This window comes from Nyctereutes procyonoides, unplaced genomic scaffold, assembly GCF_905146905.1.
Source record: "Nyctereutes procyonoides isolate TBG_1078 unplaced genomic scaffold, NYPRO_anot_genome, whole genome shotgun sequence".
Classification (NCBI taxonomy): domain Eukaryota; kingdom Metazoa; phylum Chordata; class Mammalia; order Carnivora; family Canidae; genus Nyctereutes; species Nyctereutes procyonoides.
The window spans coordinates 25,901,519-25,925,452 of NW_026575049.1; the positions used below are offsets into that span (position 1 = coordinate 25,901,519).

The window sequence follows — 23,934 nt, forward strand, 5'->3', positions numbered from 1 at the left end:
GCTATTTTGTGTCTGTCTTTCCCTGAGCATAATACTTTCAAGTTTCATCCTAGTTGGAGCATGTATCAGTACTCCATTCTGTTTTATTGCTGAATACTATCCCATTATATTGATATACAATTTTGCTTCTCTACACTATCACTAATGGACATTTGGATTATTTCCACTTTTTTGCTATTATGAATATTGCTGTTATAAACACGCATGTACAAGTTTCTGGGTGGACACATGCTTTCATTTCCTTTGGGTACCCCGGAGTGGAATTGCTGGGTCATATGATAACTATGTTTAACTTTTTGAAGGACTACTGAACTGTTTCTCAAAGCAGCAGCACCATTTTCCATTCCCATTAGCAGTGTCTAGAGGTTCTAGTTTCTCCATATCCTCACCCACACTTGTTATTTTCTGTCCCTTTGATAACAGCCAACCCAGCAGGTATGAAGTGGTATGTCACTGTAGTTTTGTTTTGTTTTTATTTTTTTTTATTTATTTATGATAGTCACACAGAGAGAGAGAGAGGCAGAGACATAGGCAGAGGGAGAAGCAGGCTCCATGCACCGGGAGCCCGACGTGGGATTCGATCCCGGGTCTCCAGGATCGCACCCTGGGCCAAAGGCAGGCGCTAAACCGCTGCGCCACCCAGGGATCCCGTCACTGTCGTTTTGATTTGTAGTTCCCTAATGAGTAATGATGTTGAGCATCTTTTCTTTGTCTTACTGGCCATTCTTTGGATAACTGTCTTCCAATTCTCTGCTCATTTTTAAAACTGGGTTCTTTTCCTATTATGGAGCTTTGAGAGTTTTTAATAGATTCTATATACAAGTCCTTATTCAGGCAGATGCTTTTTATGTATTTTCTCTAAATCTGTGGCTTATTTTTTGGTCTCATTAACAGCATCGTTCAAAAAGCAGTTCTTAATTTTGATGTAGCATAATTTACCAATTTTTATTTATTTTTAAGATTTTATTTCCTTTTTAAGATTTACTTATTTGAGAGAAAGAGAGAGCACACCAACACGAGAGTTTGGGGAAGGGCAGAGGGAGAGAGAGAGAAACTTCAGCAGACTCCATGCCAAGTGCAGAGCCAAATACAGGGCTTAATCCCATGATCTTTTTTTTTTTTTAAGATTTTATTTATTTATTCATGAGACACACACACACAGAGAGAGGCAGAGACACAGGCAGAGGGAGAAGCAGGCTCCATGCAGGGAGCCTGATGTGGGACTTGATCCCGGGACTCCAGGATCATGACCTGGGCTAAAGGCAGCACTAAATCGCTGAGCCACCCAGGCTGCCCTCAATCCCATGATCTTGAGAGCATGACTTGAGACAAAATTAAGAGTCAGATGGTCAACTGACTGTGTCACCCAGACCCCCCCTGCCAAATTTTACTTTTAAGTAATCTCTACACCCAATGTGGGACTTGAACCTACAACCTGAGATCAAGAATCACATACTCTATGACTGAGCCAGACAGGCACCCCAGACAATTTATCAATTTTTAAAATTTAATGGTTGTGCTTTTGCTATGGTACCTAAGAAATTTTTGCCTAACCACAGATTTTCTCTCATATTTTCTACTGAAGCATTATAGTTCTAGATTTTACATTTAGATTTAATACCCATTTTGAGTTAATTTTTTTATATGCTGGGCACCTGGGTGGCTCAGTGGTTGAGCATCTGCCTTCAGCTCAGGTCATGGTCCCAGGGTCCTGGGATCAAGTCCCACATCAGGCTCCCTATTGGAAGCCTGCTTCTGTCTCTGCCTGTCTCTACTTCTCTGTGTCTCTCATGAATAGATAAATAAAATCTTTAAAAATTTTGTTTTAATATATGCTATAAGATCTATATTTATTTATTCATTTTTTGCATATGGATATCCAGTTGCTCTAACACCATTTGTTGAAAAAATATCCTTTCTCCACTGATTTGCTTCCACAAAATTGTCTTTGTCAAAGCTCATTTGTCCATATATGTATGGGTCTATGTCAGAATCTCTTCTCTGTTCCATTGGTCTAATCTGTTTGTCTTGTTCTCCAATACCACAGGGTCTTGATTATCATAACTTTATAAAAATTCTTTTTTTTTAATAAAAATTCTTAAATCAGGTAGTATTTGCACTTCAACTCTGTTCTACTCAAAAGCTGTTTTGATTATTGTTATAAGTTGAATAGTGTCCCACCCCCCACAAAAAAAGATACGTTGGAGTCCTAACCTCTAATTCTTCAGAATGTGACCTTATTTAAAGATGGGGTCTTGGGCAGCCCAAGTGGCTCAGCGGCTTAGCGCTGCCTTCAGCCCAGGGCATGATCCTGGAGACCCAGGATCAAGTCCCACATCAGGTTCCCTGCATGGAGGCTGCTTCTCCCTGTGCCTGTGTCTCTACCTCTCTCTCTCTCTGTGTGTGTGTGTGTCTCTCACGAATAAATAAATAAAATCTTAAAAAAAAAACATGGGGTCTTTATAGAGGTAATCATGAAGTTATTAGAGAGGGCTCTAATCCAATATGACTGGTGACCTTTCATAAAAAGGGGGAAATCTGGACACAAAGACAGACATGATTGCAGGAAGAATGTCATGCTGCAACAAGCCAAGAAACTAGAAGCCAGAAGCTAGGAGAGAGGCCTGGAAAAGACCTTCCCCTAGTCCCTTCACATGGAACAAGGCCCTGCCAACACTTCGATCTTGGACTTCTGGTTCTCAATACAGTGAAACAATACATTTCTGTTGTTTAAGCCATTCAGTTTGTGGTACTTTGTTAGAGCAGCCCTAACAAACTAATACAGCTGTTCTACGTCCTGTGAATTTCCATATGGATTTATAAGTCAGCTTTTTCACTTCCACAAAAAAAAGTCTGCTAAAATTTTGATAGCAATTGAATTGACTCTATAGATCAATTTGGGGAGAAGCAACATCTAAACAATATTGAATCTTCTGGCCTATAAACAGCTATATCTCTCCATATATTTAGGTTGACTTTCTCTCAGCAATGTTTTGTGGTTTTCAGCATATGTACAATGCTAAGGAGAAGGGAGGACAGCAGACATCCTGTTATTCTTCATCTTAGAAGTAAATCATTCAGTCTTTCACCATTAACTGTATAGGGACTTCATAAAAGCTCTTTATCAAGTCAAATACTTCCTTTCTATTCCTAGTTTGCTGACAGTTTCTACCAGGAACAGATGTGGCATTTGTCAAATGCTTTTTCTGAATCTGTTGAGTTGATCATACTTTTTAAAAAAATTGTTAATGTGATTAATTTACACATTGATGGATTTCAACCAACCCTGCATTCCTGGGAAAAAAATCCCACCTGGTCATGTATTATATCATATGCTCAAATTTTGTTTAGAATTGTTGGATCTACTTCATGAGTGATCCAATTTTGTAATATTCTTTTCCTGCAATGTCTTTGGTTTTGATATCAAAGCAATGCTGACCTCACAGAAGGAGCTCAGAAGCATCCCCTTCACTTTAAGTGAGATTATACTAATTTACATATAATATAGGAACCTTACAATAGTACCCTTCCATCTTCCCCCTGTTCGCCTTGAGGCTGCTGTTAGTGTACATCATACAGATATAAGCCCACAATACATTTGTGTAACTTTTGTTCAAACAATCAATTCTCTTTTAAAGAAATTTAAGTAACAGAAAAGTCTTCTGTGTCTACCCCTGTCCTTTCCATATCCTGAGCTCTTCATTTCTTTGCATAGATTCGTATTTCCATCTGGCATCCCCTTCCTTCTCCCTTCCACATTTCCTATAGTAAGGAAGGGTATGCTGCTGATGAATTATTTCAGTTTTTGTGTGTCTGAAACAGACTTTATTTAGCCCTCATTCTTGAAAGAAATTTCACTGATTACAATATTCAAGGTTAAGCTTTTCTTGCAGTACTTTAAAGACCACTGTCTTCTTGTTTGCATTGTTTCCAAAGACAAATTCTTATCTTTGTTCCTCTGTTAACAGTGTCTTTTGTTCTCTGGTTTTAAGAATTTCTCTATCACTGGTTTTGAGTAATTTGATTATGATATGCTTTGGTGTGGTTTTCTTCATGTTTCAAGAACATCTAACTTCTTTGGTCTGTGGGTTTACAGTTTTTATCAAATTTGAGGCCATTATTTCTCCCTTCCCTCTTCTTCAGAAACTACAAATACATGTATATCAGGTTCCCTGAAGTTGTCTATAGCACACTGATCATCTTTCCATATTTTGCTCTTTACACTCTTTTTCTGTGTTTTATGCTGGATATTTTCTATTGAGTAACTTTAAATTCTCTAATTTTTTATTCTGATGTCTAATCTGCCACTAATCTTATACAGTATATTTTTCATCTCAGATATAGTTTTCTACTCTAGATATTTGAGTCTTCTTTAAAAAGATCTTTCATTTTTCTATGTAATATTTTGAATATCTTTTAAAAGATTTTATTTATTTATTCAGGAGAGACACAGAGAAAGGCAGAGATATAGGCAGAGGGAGAAGCAGGCTCTCCCATGGGGAGCCTGATGTGGGACCTGATCCCAGAACCCTGGGATCACGACCTGAGCCAAAGGCAGAAGCCCAACCATGGAGCCACCCAGGTGCCCCAACATTCTGAATATCTGAAATACAATTAAAATAAGTATTTTAGAGGCACCTGGGTGGCTCAGTAGGTCAAGTGTCTGCCTTTGGCTCAGGTCATAATGCCAGGATCCTGGGATGGAGCCCCATGTTGGGCTCTCTGCTCAGCAGGGAGCCTGCTTCTCCCTCTCTTTCTGCCTGCTGTTCCATCTATTTGTGCTCTCTCTCTGTCAAATAAATAAATAAAATCTTTTTAAAAATAAGTATTTTAATATTCTTGTCTGCTAATTTTAATCCATGTCAGTTGTAGATTGACTTCAATTAATTGATTTTTCCCCCTTCACTCTTGTCTGTATTTTCCTGTTTCTACATGTCTGATAATCTTTGCTTAGATATCAGATATTGTGAACTTTACTGGATTCTTGTATTTTTGAGCTTTGTTCTGGGACACAGATTACTTTGAAATAGTCTATTCCTTTTGTGTCTTGCATTTAGGATGTGCATGGTTGGACCAAAGTAGTGTTTAGTCCAGGGCTAGTCATTCCCTACCAATGAGGTGACGCCTCTGTTAGTACCACTACTGAGGGCTCTACCAAATGCTCCATGAATTATGAGGTTTTCCAGGGTGTGGAAAGAGGCAATTTTATGGGCACTGTTTCTTTTAATCCTCTTGGATGGGTCTCCCCATCCTGTCCCAACCATGAATAGTCTCATATGCATGTGCCCAAAAGTAATCTGCTGAATACTCAGGGTGAATCCTCCATAGATCTCTAGAGTTCTCTCTGTAACTCTTCCCTCTCCAGTATTCTGGCCAGATCTCTAGGTTCCTTAGTCTCCCCAGACCCTCAGCAAGGCTGCCTCAACTGAGACAGTCCATTGGGCTTTGCCTGGGCTCCTCTTCTCTGCTCTGCAGCCTGGAAACTATCTCAAGCTAGTATGCTGGGGTAGTCCAGAGGACTCACCTTATTTGTTTTCCATTTCTCAGAGATCACTGCTGTTCGTTACCTAATGTCCAATGTTTTTTAAACCATTGTTTCAGATGTATAGATATATCATATTTTTTGTCTATCTTTAAGTGGTTAAAGGTAAATTCTGTCCCTGATACTCCATCTTGCCCAGTATGAGAAGTCCCAATAACTTTTAAAAATTGTGTTATTTTAGGAGCACCTGGCTGGCTCAGTATGCAACTCTTGATCTTGGGCTCATAAATTCAAGCCCCATGATGAGTATAGAGATTACTTAAAAATAAAATCTTAAAAAATATTGTAGTATTTTAAAACCATTTTTAAGTGTAGAGTTCAGCAGTATTAAGTATGCTCACATTGTTGTGCAACCATCACCACCATACATCTCCAGAATTTTTTCCATCTTCACAAACTCAAGCCCTACACTTTCCACTCCACTCTCCCTTCAGTCCCTGGCAACCACCACACTGCTCTCTGTTTCTATGAATATAACCACTCCAGGCACCTCATATAAATAAGAATCATATAGTATTTGTCCTTTTGTGACTGGCTTATTTCACTAAGCATAATGTCAAAGTTCATGCATGTTGTAGCAGGTGTCAGAATTTTCTTCCTTTTTAAGGTTGAATCATATTCCATTGTTGGGATACACCACTTTCTGTTTATCCATTCATCTGTCAATGAACATTGGGTTGGTTCTATTTCTTGACCACTGTGACTAAGGCAGCTATGAACACAGGTATGCAGATATCTGATAGAGTCCCTGTTTTCAATTATTTCTTTTTCTGTTTTAATTAAGTTTTTAATTTTAACTCCAGTATGGTTAACATGCAGTTATACTAGTTTTAGGTGTACCATACTGTGTGATTCAACAATTCTATAATTACTCAGTGTTCAACCTTCTTTCAATTTTTTTAAAGGTTTTATTTATTTATTCATGAGAGACACAGAGAGAGAGGCAGAGACAAAGGCAGAGGGAGAAGCATACTTCCTGTGGGGAACCCGATGCAGGACTCAATCCCAAGACCCCGGGATCACAACCTGAGCCGAAGGCAGATGTTCAACCACTGAACCACCCCTGCTTTCAATTCTTAATGATTTTTTATTATGGAATATCCTTTCTACTCACCATCCCTATTTCTCCTCATCCTCTAAGTAACAGTTGGCATAGTAGCCATTTTTCAAAAAGCCATCATTTTGAAAATCTCCTCTGCCTTATGCTAAACACACTCTCTATTTCTTTTCTTCTCTTTCCCCTAGTCTTAGAACCTTGGAATTATGTCTTTGACTTACAAAGCTTTTCTCTCACACTGTTACATGAAAGCTTCCTTCACATCATTTAGGCATTAGTTCAAGTGCATTTCTTTTGAACAGAACTCTCTGACCACCCCAGCTAAAAGAACTCCACACTCAGTCACTCTAGCATAACACATATCACTACCCGAAAAGAACACTTATTTTCGTGTTTTGTTGTCTATCTCCCCTTACCAAGAATGCAAACTTCTTGATGCAGAGACTGAATGCCTTATTCATTATAAACCTGGCACAAAAAGTTGTTTGATAATTATTTCCTGACTCTCTAATTTGCTAATCTCTGCTTTTCTTCCTTCTACTCTCCAAACATCTATTCCCCCAGGTCTGTCCTTGAACTCATCTCTTCACATTCAGCCACCAAAATTTCACGTAACCTCACAGTTTCAACTATTCAGTGTGAGTGATTTCCAATTCTGTATTTCCAGCCCTGAATTATCCTGTCTCCAGCCCTGTATTTTCACCTGGCTGAGAGACACTGTCATGAGGATAATATCTCAAACTCTGACACAGAACTCATCATACCCATTCCCTCAAAGTTGTTTCTTCTCTCATGTTTCCTATATCTGACAACAGCCTCCCCTTTCTCCCAGTCACTCAGCGGAAAATCTTGATGTCATCCTTGATTTCTCCTTTTCCTCCACATCAAATTAATTGTTAAATCCTATCCATTTTATAAATGTTATACCTTTCTAACCATCCCCTCCATTCCAGGTACTATAGGTGGTTTTTTTTTTAATATTTTGTTTGTTTACTTATTCATGAGAGAGAGAGAGAGAGAGAGAGAGAGAGAAGGGCAGAGACACAGGCAGAGGGAAAAGCAGGCTCCATGCAGGGAGCCCGACATGGGACTCGATCCCAGGTCTCCAGGATCATACCCCGGGCTGAAGGCGTTGCTAAACTGCTGAGCCATCCGGGCTGCCCCTATAGGTGGTTTTAAAAGAAACCATCCAGGAGTGCCTGGCTGGCTCTATCAGCGGAGTATGCGACTCTTGCTAGGGTTGTGAGTTTAGGCCCCAAATTTGGTGTAGACATTACTTAAAAACATCCTTTTTTTAAAAAAGCATACATATTTCCTGAAATATAAAGTTAAGGACAGCTAATATAGATGATGACAGAAAAAAATATTAAAAATGGTCTTAGCAGACAATTAAGAAGGGTAGAAGCTCCTAAAATTGGGTCTTTTTTTAAATCAAAGTATAATTCATAGAAAAATACATAAACCTAAAAAAAAAAGAAAAAAAAAGAAAAATACATAAACCTTAACTGTAGCACTCAGTGGATTTTAGATATGATTGCACCCATGTAACTATCCCACAAATTAAGATAGCATGTTTCCATCACCCAAAAAACTCCCATATGCCCTTTCCCATGGATATTGTCACACATGCCCCAGGTAATGATTCTATCACCATAGGTGAGTTTTAGAAGTTCATAAACGGGCAGCCCTGGTGGCTCAGCGGTTTAGCGCCACCTTCAGCCCAGGGCGTGATCCTAGAGACCCGGGATCAAGTCCCACGTCAGGCTTCCTGCATGGAGCCTGCTTCTCCCTCTGCCTGTGTCTCTACCTCACTCTCTCTGTGTGTGTCTCTCATGAATAAATGAATAAAATCTTTAAAAAAAATAGAAGTTCATAAACTTCACATAATTAGATTGTGGCAGAATGTACATGTTTGTTTGCCTTTTTTCATTCAACATACTGTTTCTGAGATTCATCAGTGTTTTTATGTAAATCAAAAGTTTATTTTAAAAAAGTTTAATTTTTAATTAAATTTAATTAAAAGTTTAAGTTTAATTTTTAGCTCAGTTGGCTAGGCATTCAACTCTTGATCTTAGCTCCAGTCTTGATCTCAGAGTCATGAGTTTGAGCCCCATACGGGGATCCACACTGTGCTTGGAGCCTACTCTTAAAAAAATAAAGTCTAATTTTTAAACTTAGTTATTACTATTTTATAGAACAAATATACTATAATTTGTTTATTCATTTACCTGTCAATGGATAGTTAAACTATATCTGGTTTGGGGCTGTTACAAATAAAGCTACCATGAATGTTCTCACATAAGTCTTTTTGTGAACATATGCAGTTAATGTATATAGTTATATATATTCCTAAAGATATAAGACCTTTATTAAATAAATGTATTGCAAGTGTTTTATCCCAGTCTGTAGTTTTTCCACATTCTTAATGCTGTGAGCATATTAGCAGATGTTTAAGTTTTTTAAATGAAATTCAACTGTGCAACTGTTCTTTTTTATGGTTCATGCTTTTTGCAATCTACCTAAAGTCATAGAGACATCTCTCTCTCTCTCCTTTTTTTTTTTTTCATAGATACATCTCCTATGCTGTCCTCCAAAAGCCTTACAATTTTAGCCCTCACATTTAGGTCTATGATCCATCTCAAATTAGGTTTTATGTATGGTGTATGGCAGAGCAATCATGGTTCATGTATTTCCATGTGGTTATCTGGTTGCTCCAGCACCATTTATTAAAAGATCTTGCTTTCTCTCTAAGAATTATTAGTCTTTTGAAAACCCCTTTTTAAAATTCTAGGTTTAAAAGATCAATTGTACAACTACAGGATGGGCAAGGCAAGTATAATAGCAGCGTACTGGATAATGTGGTTGACTTTGAGAAACAGAAGCACTTCCTCCCTTAGCAACAGAACCTATAAATTTTAGCTAACACATATTCTAACATCATTTGAAGTTTATTGTGTCCACGTCATTAAATTCCGGTCAAAGAAATATAAAAGCACAGTTGAATGTGCAACTTTCATAAAGTCTTTCAAGGGAAGTGGTAAGTTCTCTCTTTTTTGCTAGATGGAATACAAATGTGACAGTTGGGGCTAGAGAGAAAATAGAATTTTCCATTTTTATGAATTAGAGAAATTTTTTAAGATATAGAAAAAAGTACAGAGAATAAAATAACAAACACACCCATGTAATGACCACTCAGATTTAACCTATTTGCTTTATCATATTTGCTTCAGATTTCTCTCTTTTTTAAAGAAATAAAAATACAGATATGGTGAAGAATTGAGGTCCCCTGTGTAGCTAGCCCTTTCCAAACTCAATCATTTTCCTCCCTCCTCAGATGCAACCCTACTCTGAAGTGTGTGTATGTCTTACCTTTCAGAGACAACTTTAAGAATTCACTGGTTCTGCCTCCTCTGAGTGCCCCTTAGTTCAGCTGCGGTCTGTGCATTACTGGTTTAGGGATCACCTGGGGCACTTGTGAAAAACAGAGATCACAGGTTCCCAACTCCTGAAATCCTATTTCAGTAAGTCCAGAGTGGGACCTGGTCACCTTTATTATTATTTTATTATTATTTTTTCACTTACATTTTAAAAAGCATGCCAGGTACAAATCAAAACCACAATGAGATAGTATTTCATATGTAGTATGTATGAAAATACATAATACAATAAAAAATACATACTATAAAGAATTGGTGAGGATATGGACAAATTAGAACCCTCATGCACTTCTAGTGGGAAGATAAAATGGTGCAGCCATTTAGAAAACAGTTTGGCAGTTCTTCAAAAAATAAAACACAAAGTTAGCATATGACCCACAATTCTACTTCTGGCTATTCACCCAAGAGAAATGAAGGCATGCACAAAACCATGTAAGGAAGGTTCATAGCAGCATTGTTCATATGCAAAGAGCACCCACCCTCCTTGTATGCATTCTTCTACACCAGGTGACCTTTCTAAGAAGTTTCTTTGATATAAGTAAACAGAATTGATTACTCTGCATATATAACTTCTTAAGGATGGAGGACTGAACTTAGTTAGCATGGACTTTGGAGTCAGACTCGGAATCTAATCCAATTGATGCTGTTTGCCAGCTATGAAAACAAATGGAAAAATACCTATCCTGCATGGTTTCTTTCCCAGTCTGCTCTTAAAATACCAAAAGCCATAAAATCTTGTTACCATTTGCAAGATCAGAGTCAGTCTCAGAGATATCCTAAACTTAAAGAGGCAAAAGATTTGGAGCACCTGGGTGGCTTAGTCAGTTACGCATCTGACTCTTGATTTTGGTTCAGGTCATGATCTCAGGGGTGTGAGATCGAGCCCCATGTTGGGTTCTGCGATGGGCTTGGTGCCTACTTAAGATTCTCTCCTCCTTCCTTTAACCCTTTTCCCCTTCTTCCCTGCTTGCTCACGGTCTTTCTAAAAAAATAATTTAAAAAAATTGAAAAGCAAAAGACTAGTCTAAATCATCTCATTTAACTCTTTGATGTAAAGCAATCAATAGATCACTTTATTCTTTGTAGACAAAGACTACATTTATTCATTTATTACCTCTGATAACAACAAAGAGAACACTATAAAATGTTTACTTCCTGATTAAGTGTTTTTATTTATGGTAATTAAGAAATTAAATCCATAGCTATAATTCTTAAACTCTAAAGCTTGTTTGTTTTGTTTTATTATAAAATGCTTAACTATACAAAGAAGTACAGAGAATAAGATCACAAGCACTCAACTGCTCGGTTTTATGTTAATTTTTACTATGCTTGCCAGATTTCACTTAAAAAATAAACATTCCAAGCCTATAGCTGCAGAATCTCTACAACTAGTAAGCCAACACCAACTCGTTTAGAATATCAACCTATATTATACTAAATGTAAAGTGAGAAATAGCTGTGGAGTAGTAATTAAAAATTCTGATCTATCCTTGGTAAGAAACATAGTAAAAGATTGTATCAGTATTGATTGGAGACTGTCCCAGGAGTGTTGGCTATTGCCTCTTGCTTCACATGTCCTTTCATGAGATCTACTTCCTTGTCTGTGGTCCCTGCCACCTGACTCAAAGAACTCAAAACCTAATGGAAATCAGGCCACAAGCTGGGTTGGGCCAATAAGATTCTCTTTCTTTAGAGAATTCACAGATATTCTAGTCTATCCTCTACATCAACACTAGTTGTTAGTTGAGCAAATCATAAAGTAAAATGCACATTTCACCTCCACACTTTAGAAATCTGTTGCCTGTTCTTGAAACTCCTTAGCCTAAGATAGTCTTAGATAATGGTCTCTGTCATTCCCTTCTCTTTGGCTGGCACCTAACACTCTAATCACTATTAAGGATGACTTCAAATTTTCTCCTAATCCTCCCACTGAGAAGTGGAATCTGTTTCTCCTCCCCTTGAATCTGGGGTAGCCCTGGGACTGGCTTTAATTCACCAGAAGGTGGGGAAAGGAAAGCTGTGTGACTTCTAAGGCTGCCGCTTCTGCATGTTTACAGTACTCCTTCTTGGATCCGGGTGACCATGCTGTTAAAAACCCAAGCCATGTACAGAGGTCATACGGAGGAGATCCTTGATGCTCAGGTCAACAACATCAAACTAAAACTGCCAGCTGCCAGCCATGTAAGTGAGCCATTTTGGGTGTTTCTGGCTAGTTGGACCTCCAGATGACTGCAGACCCTGCCAACACTACTTTGGAGCAGAATTGCCCTATAGAGCTCAGTGAATTCCAGATTATGAGACATAATAAAAAGCTGGCGTGATTTTATATACATATATGTACATATTTCCCTATTATTAATATCTTATCTCAGTACCTTTGTCACAATTAATGAACCAATAGTTACACATTATTATTAGCTAAAATCCATACTAGATTCAGATGTTCTTAGTTCTTACCTAACAGTCTTATTCTATTTTAAGACCTCATCCAGGATATTCTATTACATTTAGTCATGACGTCACCTTAGCTTCCTTTTGGCTAGGAAAGTTTCTCAGACATATCTTGCTTTCCCTGGACAGTTTCGAGGATAGTCTTGGTCAGGTATTTTGTAGGACATCCCTCTATCAGAATCTGTCTGTTTTTCTCATGATTAGAGTGGGACAATGGATTTTGGAGAAGAAGATCACTAAGGTGCCATGTCAGCCCATAACAACAAGGGTATGTGTTATAAACATGACTTATCCTGTCAATGTAGATTTTGACCACCTGGCTCTTTGTCAAGTTTCCTCACTGTGTGAAGCCACACTTATGGAATAAGGAGTTATGCTCCATATCCTTTTTTTTTTTTATTTTTAAATTTTTTTTTTTTTTATTTATGATAGTCACACAGAGAGAGAAAGAGAGAGAGGCAGAGACACAGGCAGAGGGAGAAGCAGGCTCCACGCACCGGGAGCCCGATACGGGATTCGATCCCAGGTCTCCAGGATCGCGCCCTGAGCCAAAGGCAGGCGCCAAACCGCTGCGCCACCCAGGGATCCCTATGCTCCATATCCTTAAGGGTGAAGTATCTACATAAATTATTTGGAATTCTTCTGTCCAAGAGATTGTGAAAGTGGTTTTAAACCACTAATTTTTGCATGGTTTAATGCGTAGCAAGATATCTGAAATATATCTTGGGTAACTCTGTTAGTGCTATTCAACTCAAACATTTCCACCATCTCCTGTTAGACTTCACCAGTTATACATGTGACATATGGTTCATTTTGCTTATAATGCCCTTCCCACCTCCACCCACCCATTCACCAACCACCAAATAAAAATGAACAAAAACTCCTTATTTTTCTAACCAAACTCAAGTGTTAATTACCTCCTCTTTTCTGAAGTTTCCTTCCAGAAGGAATTCTTTGCTTTGGTCTAGCTCGTAATTCCACACAGTTAATGCCACGATCACTGCCCTTATGGTTTGGTTACCTCCCTCAACTAGACTATAAGTTCCCAACAGGCAGAGACTGCCTTATATAACTCTGCACACCATACCTGGGACCACCAGCACATACTAGGTTCCCTCTAAATGTTTGTGAATTAAATAATTAACTGAATGACTACAAAGGTGTATTATTTTTTATAATACCTCAATTTAAAAGCATAAAAGACACAGCATAAGTAAATAGCTGTAGTCCAGGATGTGTGAGTAAATCCACACTAGAACTTGAGCCTCTGTAGTAATGCACAGTTCCACTGTGTAATAGCTAGACCAGGCACTAAGAAAACCAATAACTACATTCAATGAGTCAAAGCCGCATATAAAAGACAAAATAGTATCTGTTTTCAGATCAGTGAGACAACATAGGCACATAAATACTACATAAATCAGATCACTCGAGTCTCTTTCTAAAGGAATCAGGCCAACAAAGTCCATACCCTCGCCTTTGGATTTCCTGATATGTCATCAAAGTCTTTTTACAGAACATAATTTTAATATTTAACTTTTAAAGTGTGGAACAATGAAACAGATTCATGGGTAACAGTGTTAGTGCTATTCAATTTTTTCTCTTACGTACACAGCAGGGAAATTAAATAAGCCCTGAAGTGGTCTTTGGGAAAAATATAAGGAATAGTCACTTTGTCTCCAAAGGATTCAAGGGCTTCTGAAGTTTTACATTAATACTAACTCTGTCAACTTGTCTTCCTTCAGTATTTACAATAGCGGCTTTCAGTAAAACAGCAGAACTCTCTGAGAGAAAGTGATTAGGTCATACAAAATTGCATTCTAGTGACCAGGGCAAAAAAGCCCTCCCACAGAGAATACCAGTAGCACGGGCAACAGCCAAAAGACTCCTCTTGGGAAAGTCCAGGGCAGCAGACTGGGCCTTGTCCAGGACATAGCCTGAGATACCCTTGGAGTCCTTCCTTGGAGTGCCCAGGAAGGACTGGGAACACCTCTGAAAGGAGACAGACATGATGGTGATACTGAGGTCCCATATGATCAAGCAGAGAAAGAGCTGAGGAAATTCAGGACATGGAGCCAGATACAGAGATACACATAAACACATAGATAATAATTGATATACAGGGTTTGACAATGGTTAATATACATTCAAGCCTTAGCTTGAAAACCCAAATCTAACAATTACTGTTTAAAAATTTATAATAAAAAATGTGTAGAAATTATTGATAATTTCCTGTGCAGCAGGAATAAGACAGACTTTTACTTTTTACCTTATACACTTCTGACTCATTTTAATTTCTTAAAATAAGAATATATAACTTACACAATAAAACATTAAAAGATAAAGTGCTATCATTGCATAAATGAAACATAAAGTTCTCTTTGAGTTCAGTAAAATTTGTTTTAAGTTGGTCATGGAGCATAACAAAAAATGGATATCAAGAAGAAAAAATCTTCTCACCTTTAGGTTAGGTTTTAATTTAAATCAAGTTAATTTCTAAATTTACCTAAAACAAAACACCCACTCTACTCATCCAGTGCCTGTTTTAAATTTCTACCCAAACTGTTTGCATCTTTAGTAATTCACTGACCTTGGAACTGCTTTCTTCGGACACTTCTCCCTCATTGGTTTGCATGGGAACAGACTCTGTGCAAAACTCTGCAGAAACACACAAATACTGCCTAGAAGAGGTAAGGAGAGGGAAAAAAAGGAAGTTAGTGCAATAATCAGTTTTTCAAAGATTAGACTGAAACCCTATCACTAAGGCAATAACCCTGTGTGTGTGTGTTTACATGCATCTTTGTTAAGAAAAAGAGGAGAGAGGTTAAGAGAGGATTTTCCCCACCTTAGGGAAGGAAGACATTGGAATATTAAACAGTTCTAGATTTCTTTTCCCTTTTATCTTGATTTTTAGCAGAGGTGACAATGAAAATCTTCAGTAATTCATACAATACAGTGACCTATTGGAAAGGATGCCCACCTATGTAAAGCAGGGGGCCAGTTGTTAGGCTGTAGCAGGTCATACTGCCTGCAAATTACAATAGGCTACTGACACCGGCTAGGTTCCCTGGGTTTATCATTTATATTTAATATTTGTGATATATTTTATAACTGAAATTGGGGTACATGCTAATGGTTGATCCCACTTCTTTAAGAGGTTTTGCTTAATAAACTAAATATCAGGTAATTTTTTACATAAGAATAGGCTATCCCAGGACAAGACAAAAAAAGTGGTAATTTTTCCTCTAAGAATAAAGTGAGTCAAGTTAGTTAAAATTTCATGAATTAAAATGTATCAACAGGAAACTACTAAAAGTATATGTAACCTTCAAATTTTCATCCAATATATAATTGCTGAAGGATAATTACTCAAACTGACACAAAACAAATCTCCATCCTATTACAGGTAGCCAATATTTTAAAACATTTCTAACACTTTAAAGGGGTCATACCTACAAAATTATAAAAGCTAAAAAGATGCTTGCTCCCAGTATGTGTGTGTGCAGGGACTCTCTAAATGCAACAGCCTGGGGGTCTGGTACCGGAATTTGTTTCCTCATCTGCTGGGTGGGAAAGGAGTATCAAAATATCTACTGTGCTCACCTAATGAGTTTTTTTGGGAACCAATGTGTATTTATGTGACATGAAATATAAAATTAGTACAGTGGAAGCTCTGTTAATCAAGCCCCATTCACTCGCTCCAGATGAACTGACACTGTCCATTCCTAGTGTGAAACAGATGCTCACAGCAAGTGAAACAGGTTTTCTCTAGTTGGTTTTACCCCTCATCTGTTTATGACAGTTGTGCAAAAATAAACTTGCTCTTTCTATGAAAATTACATGGAGAGCTCTAGAAAAACTCAGTATGCTACCTAGAAGGATGTCGTATGCAAATCACTTCATAAATGTCCATAAGTTCTCATTTGACTTTACAAAAATAGAGACTGTATTTCATAAATGATTCATCATAGGCACAGCTGACAAAAAAGACACCCCAATGATTTATGTGCCATTTCTGTGTGAATGGGCTGGGATAGAGGAACTCTCCTTCACCTGTCCTGAGGTTTCCCTCCTGGTTCTTCTCCACTTGCACAAATTCCACCCCAGAGAATCCTTTCTGAATGGTGAGCTCAGAAGGAGAAACAAGGAACATGAGGTCAATCCTTCTCTCTTCCTTTTGGAAGCCAGAAGTCCCCAGGGAGCATGACGTTTCCTCTGCTCTTGTTCCCCTAAATGCTGGCCCCTCACAATTACCTGGGACTAGGTAAGATTGTTGAATACTGAGTTCAGTACTAGGAAGTTCACTTGCCTATAGATGTAAGCCACATTCTCCACCATAGCTTTATAAGTAACAGAGATGATATTTTGGTCTCTCTCTCTTTTTTTTTTAATATTTTATTTATTTATTCATGAGAGACACAGACTGAGAGAGAGAGAGAGGCAGAGACACAGGCAGATGGAGAAGCAGGCTCCATGCATGGAGCCTGATGTGGGACTTGATCCCAGGACTCCAGGATCACACCCTGGACCAAAGGCAGGCACTGAACTGCTGAGCCACCCAGGGATCCCCTATTTTGGTCTCTCAAATGCCCTACTCTTTTATCTTTTTTTAAGATTTTATTTATTTTTTCATGAGAGACAGAGAGAGAGGCAGAGACACAGACAGAGGAAGAAGTAGGCTCCCTGCGGGGAGCCCAATGTGGGACTTGATCTCAGGACCCCAGGATCACAACCTGAGTTGAAGGCAAACGTTCAATCACTGAACTACTCAGGAGTTCCTCTACTCTTTTATCTTATTGCTCAATTGGTATGGAACTCAGCTAAGGGAAAAAAGAGTGCTATTTATTTGGTCTCTCAAAGACCTTAAAATCTGGTACTACTCCCAAATTGGGGAGTAAAATGCATGTGGAATTCCTTAAGGCTTCTATTGGGGCAGGACTTTGGGCTTTTAGCGAAGGAGCAACATGTTTCAATCTTGTAAAAGTTTACATTAGGCCACATGTCATACATCAGCTTTACACCATTGAGGCCAAATTTATTATTTATTTGTTTGTTTGTTTTTATTGATTTATTTATTTATGATAGACAGAGAGAGAGAGGCAGAGACACAGGAGGAGGGAGAAGCAGGCTCCATGCTGGGAGCCCAACGTGGGACTCAATCCCGGGACTCCAGGATCGCGCCCTGGGCCAAAGGCAGGCACTAAACCGCTGAACCACCCAGGGATCCCCTGAGGCCAAATTTAGAAGTTTAAAAACCACAGGCCACACTGTATTTTGACATTAGTGATGACTGTAGCTATGGTAACTTTGTCTTCAGATAAGTGGCTGTTTCTATAAAGACTAAATACACCAGGCACACAAGCCTTAGCAAAGGGGCTTGCTGCTGATAGGCAAAGAAAGAAGCCACAGTCAGTTGTGGTGGTGGTGGTGGCAGCAGTCATGGTGATGGTACTGAAAGCTCATCTAAATGTCAGCTGTGTAAGTGGCCTCAGCATACACTGGCCACTCTGGCCTAGCAAGCAAATGCCAGCTATGCTGGCCTCAGCAAAGGGAATAGGGCATTAGCAGGCTTGGTTGGCTTCAAAGTACAGAAAGCTGCTGCCTGACCTTGAATTATGCAGGCACAGCTTTTCCTAAGCAGGCATGGCTGAGGCAAAGATTAGACTTTAGGGAAAAGAGACTTTCTTCATACAGGCCTTTTAGATATTAATGAGCAGAACAATTATTTGCTGCACATAAGCTGCATGGCAGTGGAATTTCAAACAGCCCATGTGCTACAAAACCAGTGAAGTTCTATGTTTAAATTGTTTGTGCTGGGGATCCCTGGGTGGCGCAGCGGTTTGGCGCCTGCCTTTGGCCCAGGGCGCGATCCTGGAGACCCGGGATCGAATCCCACGTCAGGCTCCCGGTGCATGAAGCCTGCTTCTCCCTCTGCCTGTGTCTCTGCCTCTCTCTCTCTCTCTCTGTGACTATCATAAATAAATAAATAAACAAACAAACAAACAAACAAATAAATAAATAAATAAATAGTTTGTGCTCGGCTTACACAGGCAATCCAAAGGGGAAATAGAAATTAAAGAGGTTTTTCATTATACTCAGAAGGCAGAGAACTTCTAGAGAAAGGTACAGAACTTGGTAACTGGGGTGACCACTACTATAAATCCCTCAATATTGCAAAAAGAACTTCAAGTATTAATCTTCAAAGCAGAAGACAGTGGACATTGGTCGGGCTTTTCCCAGGTATAGTTCCAAATTTAACCTCCTGCTGGCAGATTTTTCCAAATTGGGTGAAGTGTCCAAGTCACAGATTCTGTACACTGGCATGGCTAACTGGGTATCTTGGAGAGGCTCAAACCAAAAGGACCTCACGCATCTTCCCTTTCTCAGACAGCAACGTGGCAAGACCAAGTTCAGCATTCTGAGAACATAATTTTATCAGAAATTACTGTTCATGGGCAGGATAGACTTATTTCTGAATCTGGTTGCTTCTGAATCTGGTGGCTGTGGGAACAGTGCTGAGCCAAAACAATTTTGTTTAGCTTTGGAGTTCATAGAATTTATATACTGTTCTAATCCATTTTAGGATTTCCTGGGACAAAATCTATTTTGCCCATCAATTCTGCCCAAGAGAATACCCGAGAGAAGAGTGGGTAGCAGTGGAGGGTTGTCTTTTTGAAAGTGGAGCAGGACCCCCTCTGCCCTAGAAGGGAGGGACACACCAGACATGACCTGGCTTACTATCTAATACCAGATACTAGGAGAAAAGAGCCATTGGGTTAATGGAGGAAAATTTGCCATCTCAATGCTTCCCTCCATGTGGGGTGATACCCTTTTGCTGTTATTGGCCTTATATCCCTACACATACTGTCAGGGTGAAGTGACTGTCCAGTCAGTGAATTTGGAAGGGGAAACTGATACTGTATTATTAGTTTCAAATTTAATTTCTATCAATGCAGTCCACACCCCATCTGAAAGCCCTTCCCCTCACGACCAATCCACATCTCCATCCTTTTGATATCCAGTCAATTTTTATTTCTAAAAATCTTTCCTGATCAACACCATATAGTCTGCCTACTTACTATATATGTCATATCGTACCTATTTTTCTATTTGTCCTTTCTTTAATTTGTCCTCATTTTTTTTGTGTGGTTTTGGAATTATTGATACCTTTTTTAGGTGTTTCTTGAAAAAACCTTGACGACATTCTTATGAAACCCTGGCTTATAGTCGTGTCTAAGGGTCTAAGTGAATTTTACTGCCCTCTGACAAAATGAGAGGAGAACAAAGTAGGTAATGCAAAAGTATATGGTTGAGCTAGGGGTTCCACTTGGGAAGTGACAAAGGGGCTAGTGTATCGGTGCTAAGAGAGTGATGAAAAAGTCAAGGCAAAGTCCACTTATGTAAAAATTCCCCGGAGGGGGTGAACAAGTGGTAATAAAGCTGTCAAAGATGACGTGACAACACAAGCATTTGATTTCTGCTTCAACACATGATTTCACCTCAGAGCTGTCACCAGCTTGCCATATGTAGTAAGTGACCGACAGTCTTGACGTGGCAGTGCTTCAGCACAGGGGACAGGACCCAACAAATGTTAATGACAAACAGGAATAAAACCATACATTGTACAGTATCCATGCTAGGTCTTCTCTAAAAGTTGGCAAATATATTAATATTTTCAAATATATTTAATATTCTCAAAGCTCTCCAGGACCTAACCCTAAGGTGTCTCTCTGACGTCACCAGCCAGACCTCTTTTTCTCTTTGTTCCAGTCATAATGAACAGCTTCATTACAGCTTCACAAATATGCCAGATTATTTCAGGTTTCCACGTTTTTGTTCATACTACTCCTTCTGACTTTTCCTCCCCTGGTACCACCAGAGAACACCCTACTCTCATCATTCAAGACTCAGCTTTTATTTTTTTATTTTATTTTATTTATTTTATTTATTTTTATTTTTATTTTATTTTTATTTTTTTTAAGACTGAGCTTTTAAAAAGTCTGTGGGCAGCCCCGGTGGCATAGCGGTTTAGCACTGCCTGCAGCCTAGGGCATGATCCTGGAGACCCTAGATCGAGTCCCACATCGGGCTCTCTGCATGAGGCCTGCTTCTCCCTCTGCCTGTGTCTCTGCCTCTCTGTGTCTCTATGAATAAATAAATAAAAAATCATAAAAAAATAAAAAAATAAAAAGTCTGTCCTAATCCATCTCCAGGCAGAACTGGTGATTCCTTTCTCAGTGTCCCCAGTGGGTCTAGTCTGAATTCTATTGTAACACTCTACTGGCTTTACTTGCTTACACAGATGCCTCCCTTATGACACTGTCAACTCTTTGACACCAGACACTATATCTCATTAATTTCTGTCTTCACAGTTTACTTAAAACTGTATACCAGGGATTTAATAGAAAGTCAATATTTCTACATAGGAATGACTGAATTAATCAACTAAAGTCCTTTTTTATTTAAATTGCAATAGATATCAAGTCAATAGGTATTTCCTGGGTCCCTCCCACACACCAGACAGTGTTCAGCCAGAGTGCTGTAGTACAAAGAGCTTTGGCTTTGAAGGAGCAGAGGCATTCATAATTCTTTGTCAGTTATTAGCTGTTGTAATCTTGGGCACTTAATGTTCTAATCTTCATTATTTTCATCCATAAAACTGGTCAGGAGGAGGTGTTACAAGGATTAGATGAAATAACATATGCATAGCACCCAGGAAGGAGTCCAGGAGCAGGCAATACGCACTAAAAAACCCAGTTAGTTCCTTTCCAAGAAGTCTCAAAGGGTTTACAGACTAGTAAAGGAGACAGAGACAAATAAATAACTCTAATGCAAAATACCAAATGCTTTATTACAGTCATAGTAACAGGTGCACCTAAAATACAGATGAGAAAGAAATTCTGTCCCGCAGCCTGGGTGGCTCAGTGGTTTAGCGCCGCCTTCAGCCCAGGATGTGATCTTGGAGACCAGGAATTGAGTCCCACGTCGGGGTCCCTGCATGGAGCCTGCTTCTCCCTCTGCCCGTGTCTCTGCCTCTCTCTCTCTCTCTCTCTCTCTCTCTCTCTCTCTCTGTGTGTGTGTGTGTCTCATGAATAAATAAATAAAATCTTTAAAAAAAAATTCTGCCAAAGTGGCCTGGGAGAAGGGACCACAGGAAAGATATGAGAAAGAGGAGTGGATAGCTACATTCTTCTCCCCTCTTCCAAACTCCAAGTGGAGAAAAAAGCATCAACCATGCCACAAAGCCACGATAAAGAACTATACATGTGGGAAATAGAAAATGGCCTGGTAGGGTTTTTACAACAGATAGGGCACTCTAGAAAAGCAGTCAGAAATACTGATTGGAATTAGGTTCTCAAGCAATTTGTAGGATGGCATCTGCAGCTACTGAGAGCCGTGAGAGCTATTTGAGCAAAGGAGTAACAATGAGTAAATACATCATTTCGAAAGTTAGTCCTGGCAGTAACATGGACTACAGACTGGAGTAAGGACAGACTAGAGGGAGAGAAGCTGGGAACACGCTCACAGAAAACTGTGGAATTGCTAAATCCTAATAACAAATTCTAGCTTTATAAAAGGATGAGGCACCAAATGTCACTTGATCATCTGGATTGATGTACATTTTTTTTTGATGTGCATTTTTAAAGGGACCCACTGAAGTAGAAATGCAAAGAGTTGATATAACGGCCAGCTTAAATACACTGTGGAAGAACTCAGGAAAAGGAGCAGTAATATCAAAATGTCCTTTTCTTCTTTTTAAGATGAAGACTCTCCCATTTCATTGCCAATACACACTGGATTGAAATTTTTATTTTTTTATTTTTTTTAAATTTTTATTTATTTATGATAGTCACAGAGAGAGAGAGAGGCAGAGACACAGGCAGAGGGAGAAGCAGGCTCCATGCACCGGGAGCCCAATGTGGGATTCGATCCCGGGTCTCCAGGATCGCGCCCTGGGCCAAAGGCAGGCGCCAAACCGCTGCGCCACCCAGGGATCCCGGATTGAAATTTTTAAAACTTACCTTTGACAGTATCCTGGGGCAACACAAGCCCGTGAAGATGAGTCTAGACTACATTCAGTGCAAAAACCCCAAAATCCTAAAAAGAAGAAAAATCACAGTGAGCTACATGCTCATAGCAAGATGCCATGGGGAGGGGCGGGGTACAGGTCTGAATTGGGCAGCCTGGTACAAAGCCAGGCTCTTCCATCTACCAGCTATTGATGCTTGGGCCAGTGGCCAGCCTCCTGAGCCTCAGCCTCCTCATTCAACATTGAGAACAACAACAGCACCTTCTTCATAAGGTTCTTTGGAAGTTAAAATAGAATATGTATAAAACAGTATAGGGCAGGGCACCAACCACTTGCTCAATAAAGGTGAGTGGTCATTAAGAATGTGAACTAAGGGATGTCTGGGGACTGAGTCAGTTGAGTGTCCGCCTCTTAATTTCAGCTCAGGTCATGATCTCAGGGTTGTGAGATCCAGTCCCATGTCAGGCTCCATGCTCAGTGTCAGGTCTGCTTAAGAGTCTCATTCTCTCCCTCTCCCTTCCCAAGCTCTCAGTCTTTTTCTCTTTCTCTCTCTCTCTCTCAGAATGAATGAATGAATGAATGAATAAATAAATAAATAAATAAATAAAATCTTTAAAGAAGAGGGGGGAGGGAGGGAGAGAGACAGAGACAGAGAGAGAGACAGAGAGAGAGAGAGTGTATGCAGTCTTTGGGGGCACCTGGCTTGCTGGTTCAGTGGGTGGAGTGTACAACTCTTAATCTCAGGGTTGCGGATTTAAGCCCCACGTTGGGTGTAGAGATTGCTTCAAAATAAAATCTTTTAGGGATCCCTGGGTGGCGCAGCAGTTTGGTGCCTGCCTTTGGCCCAGGGCACGATCCTGGAGACCCGGGATCGAATCCCACGTCGGGCTCCCGGTGCATGGAGCCTGCTTCTCCCTCTGCCTGTGTCTCTGCCTCTCTCTCTCTCTCTGTGTGACTATCATAAATAAATAAAAATTAAAAAAAAATAAAATCTTTTAAAAAAACCCAAATAATGTGAACTGAAATATCTTCTAAAGAATCACTAAAACCCATATTAAACCTTTATTATTGGGATCCCTGGGTGGCGCAGTGGTTTGGCGCCTGCCTTTGGCCCAGGGCGCGATCCTGGAGACCCGGGATCGAATCCCATGTCAGGCTCCCAGTGCATGGAGCCTGCTTCTCCCTCTGCCTGTGTCTCTGCCTCTTTCTCTCTCTCTCTCTGTGCCTATCATAAATAAATAAATAAATAAAAACCTTTATTATTGGTTTTGCCTTATTTGTTCTACCAGAAAAATGCCAAGTTGACTTCTCCATTTCACACGAGAATGTCTCATAATCACTTCAAATTCAATGCATACCAATCAGGACTCTATCTCTTGCCCAAGCCTCATTCTCCTGACTCCACTGTCTTATAAAA

General features: G+C 39.5%; 1 protein-coding gene across 4 annotated transcripts in view; it reads right to left on the minus strand.

Annotated features, from left to right (window-relative positions):
- Positions 1 to 23,934, minus strand: part of TNRC6B (trinucleotide repeat containing adaptor 6B) — a 242,873-nt gene that overhangs the window by 154,824 nt on the left and 64,115 nt on the right. For 3 of the 4 annotated variants that reach the window (XM_055329002.1, XM_055328999.1, XM_055329000.1), the window contains exons 2-3: positions 22,510 to 22,585; positions 15,078 to 15,168 (exon numbers count right to left, since the gene is read on the minus strand). In XM_055329002.1, the coding sequence (XP_055184977.1) occupies positions 15,078 to 15,122 (45 nt within the window). In that variant the 5' untranslated portion in view covers positions 15,123 to 15,168; positions 22,510 to 22,585. The remainder of the gene's footprint in view (positions 1 to 15,077; positions 15,169 to 22,509; positions 22,586 to 23,934) is intronic. The other variant, XM_055329001.1, reaches the window with a different exon arrangement.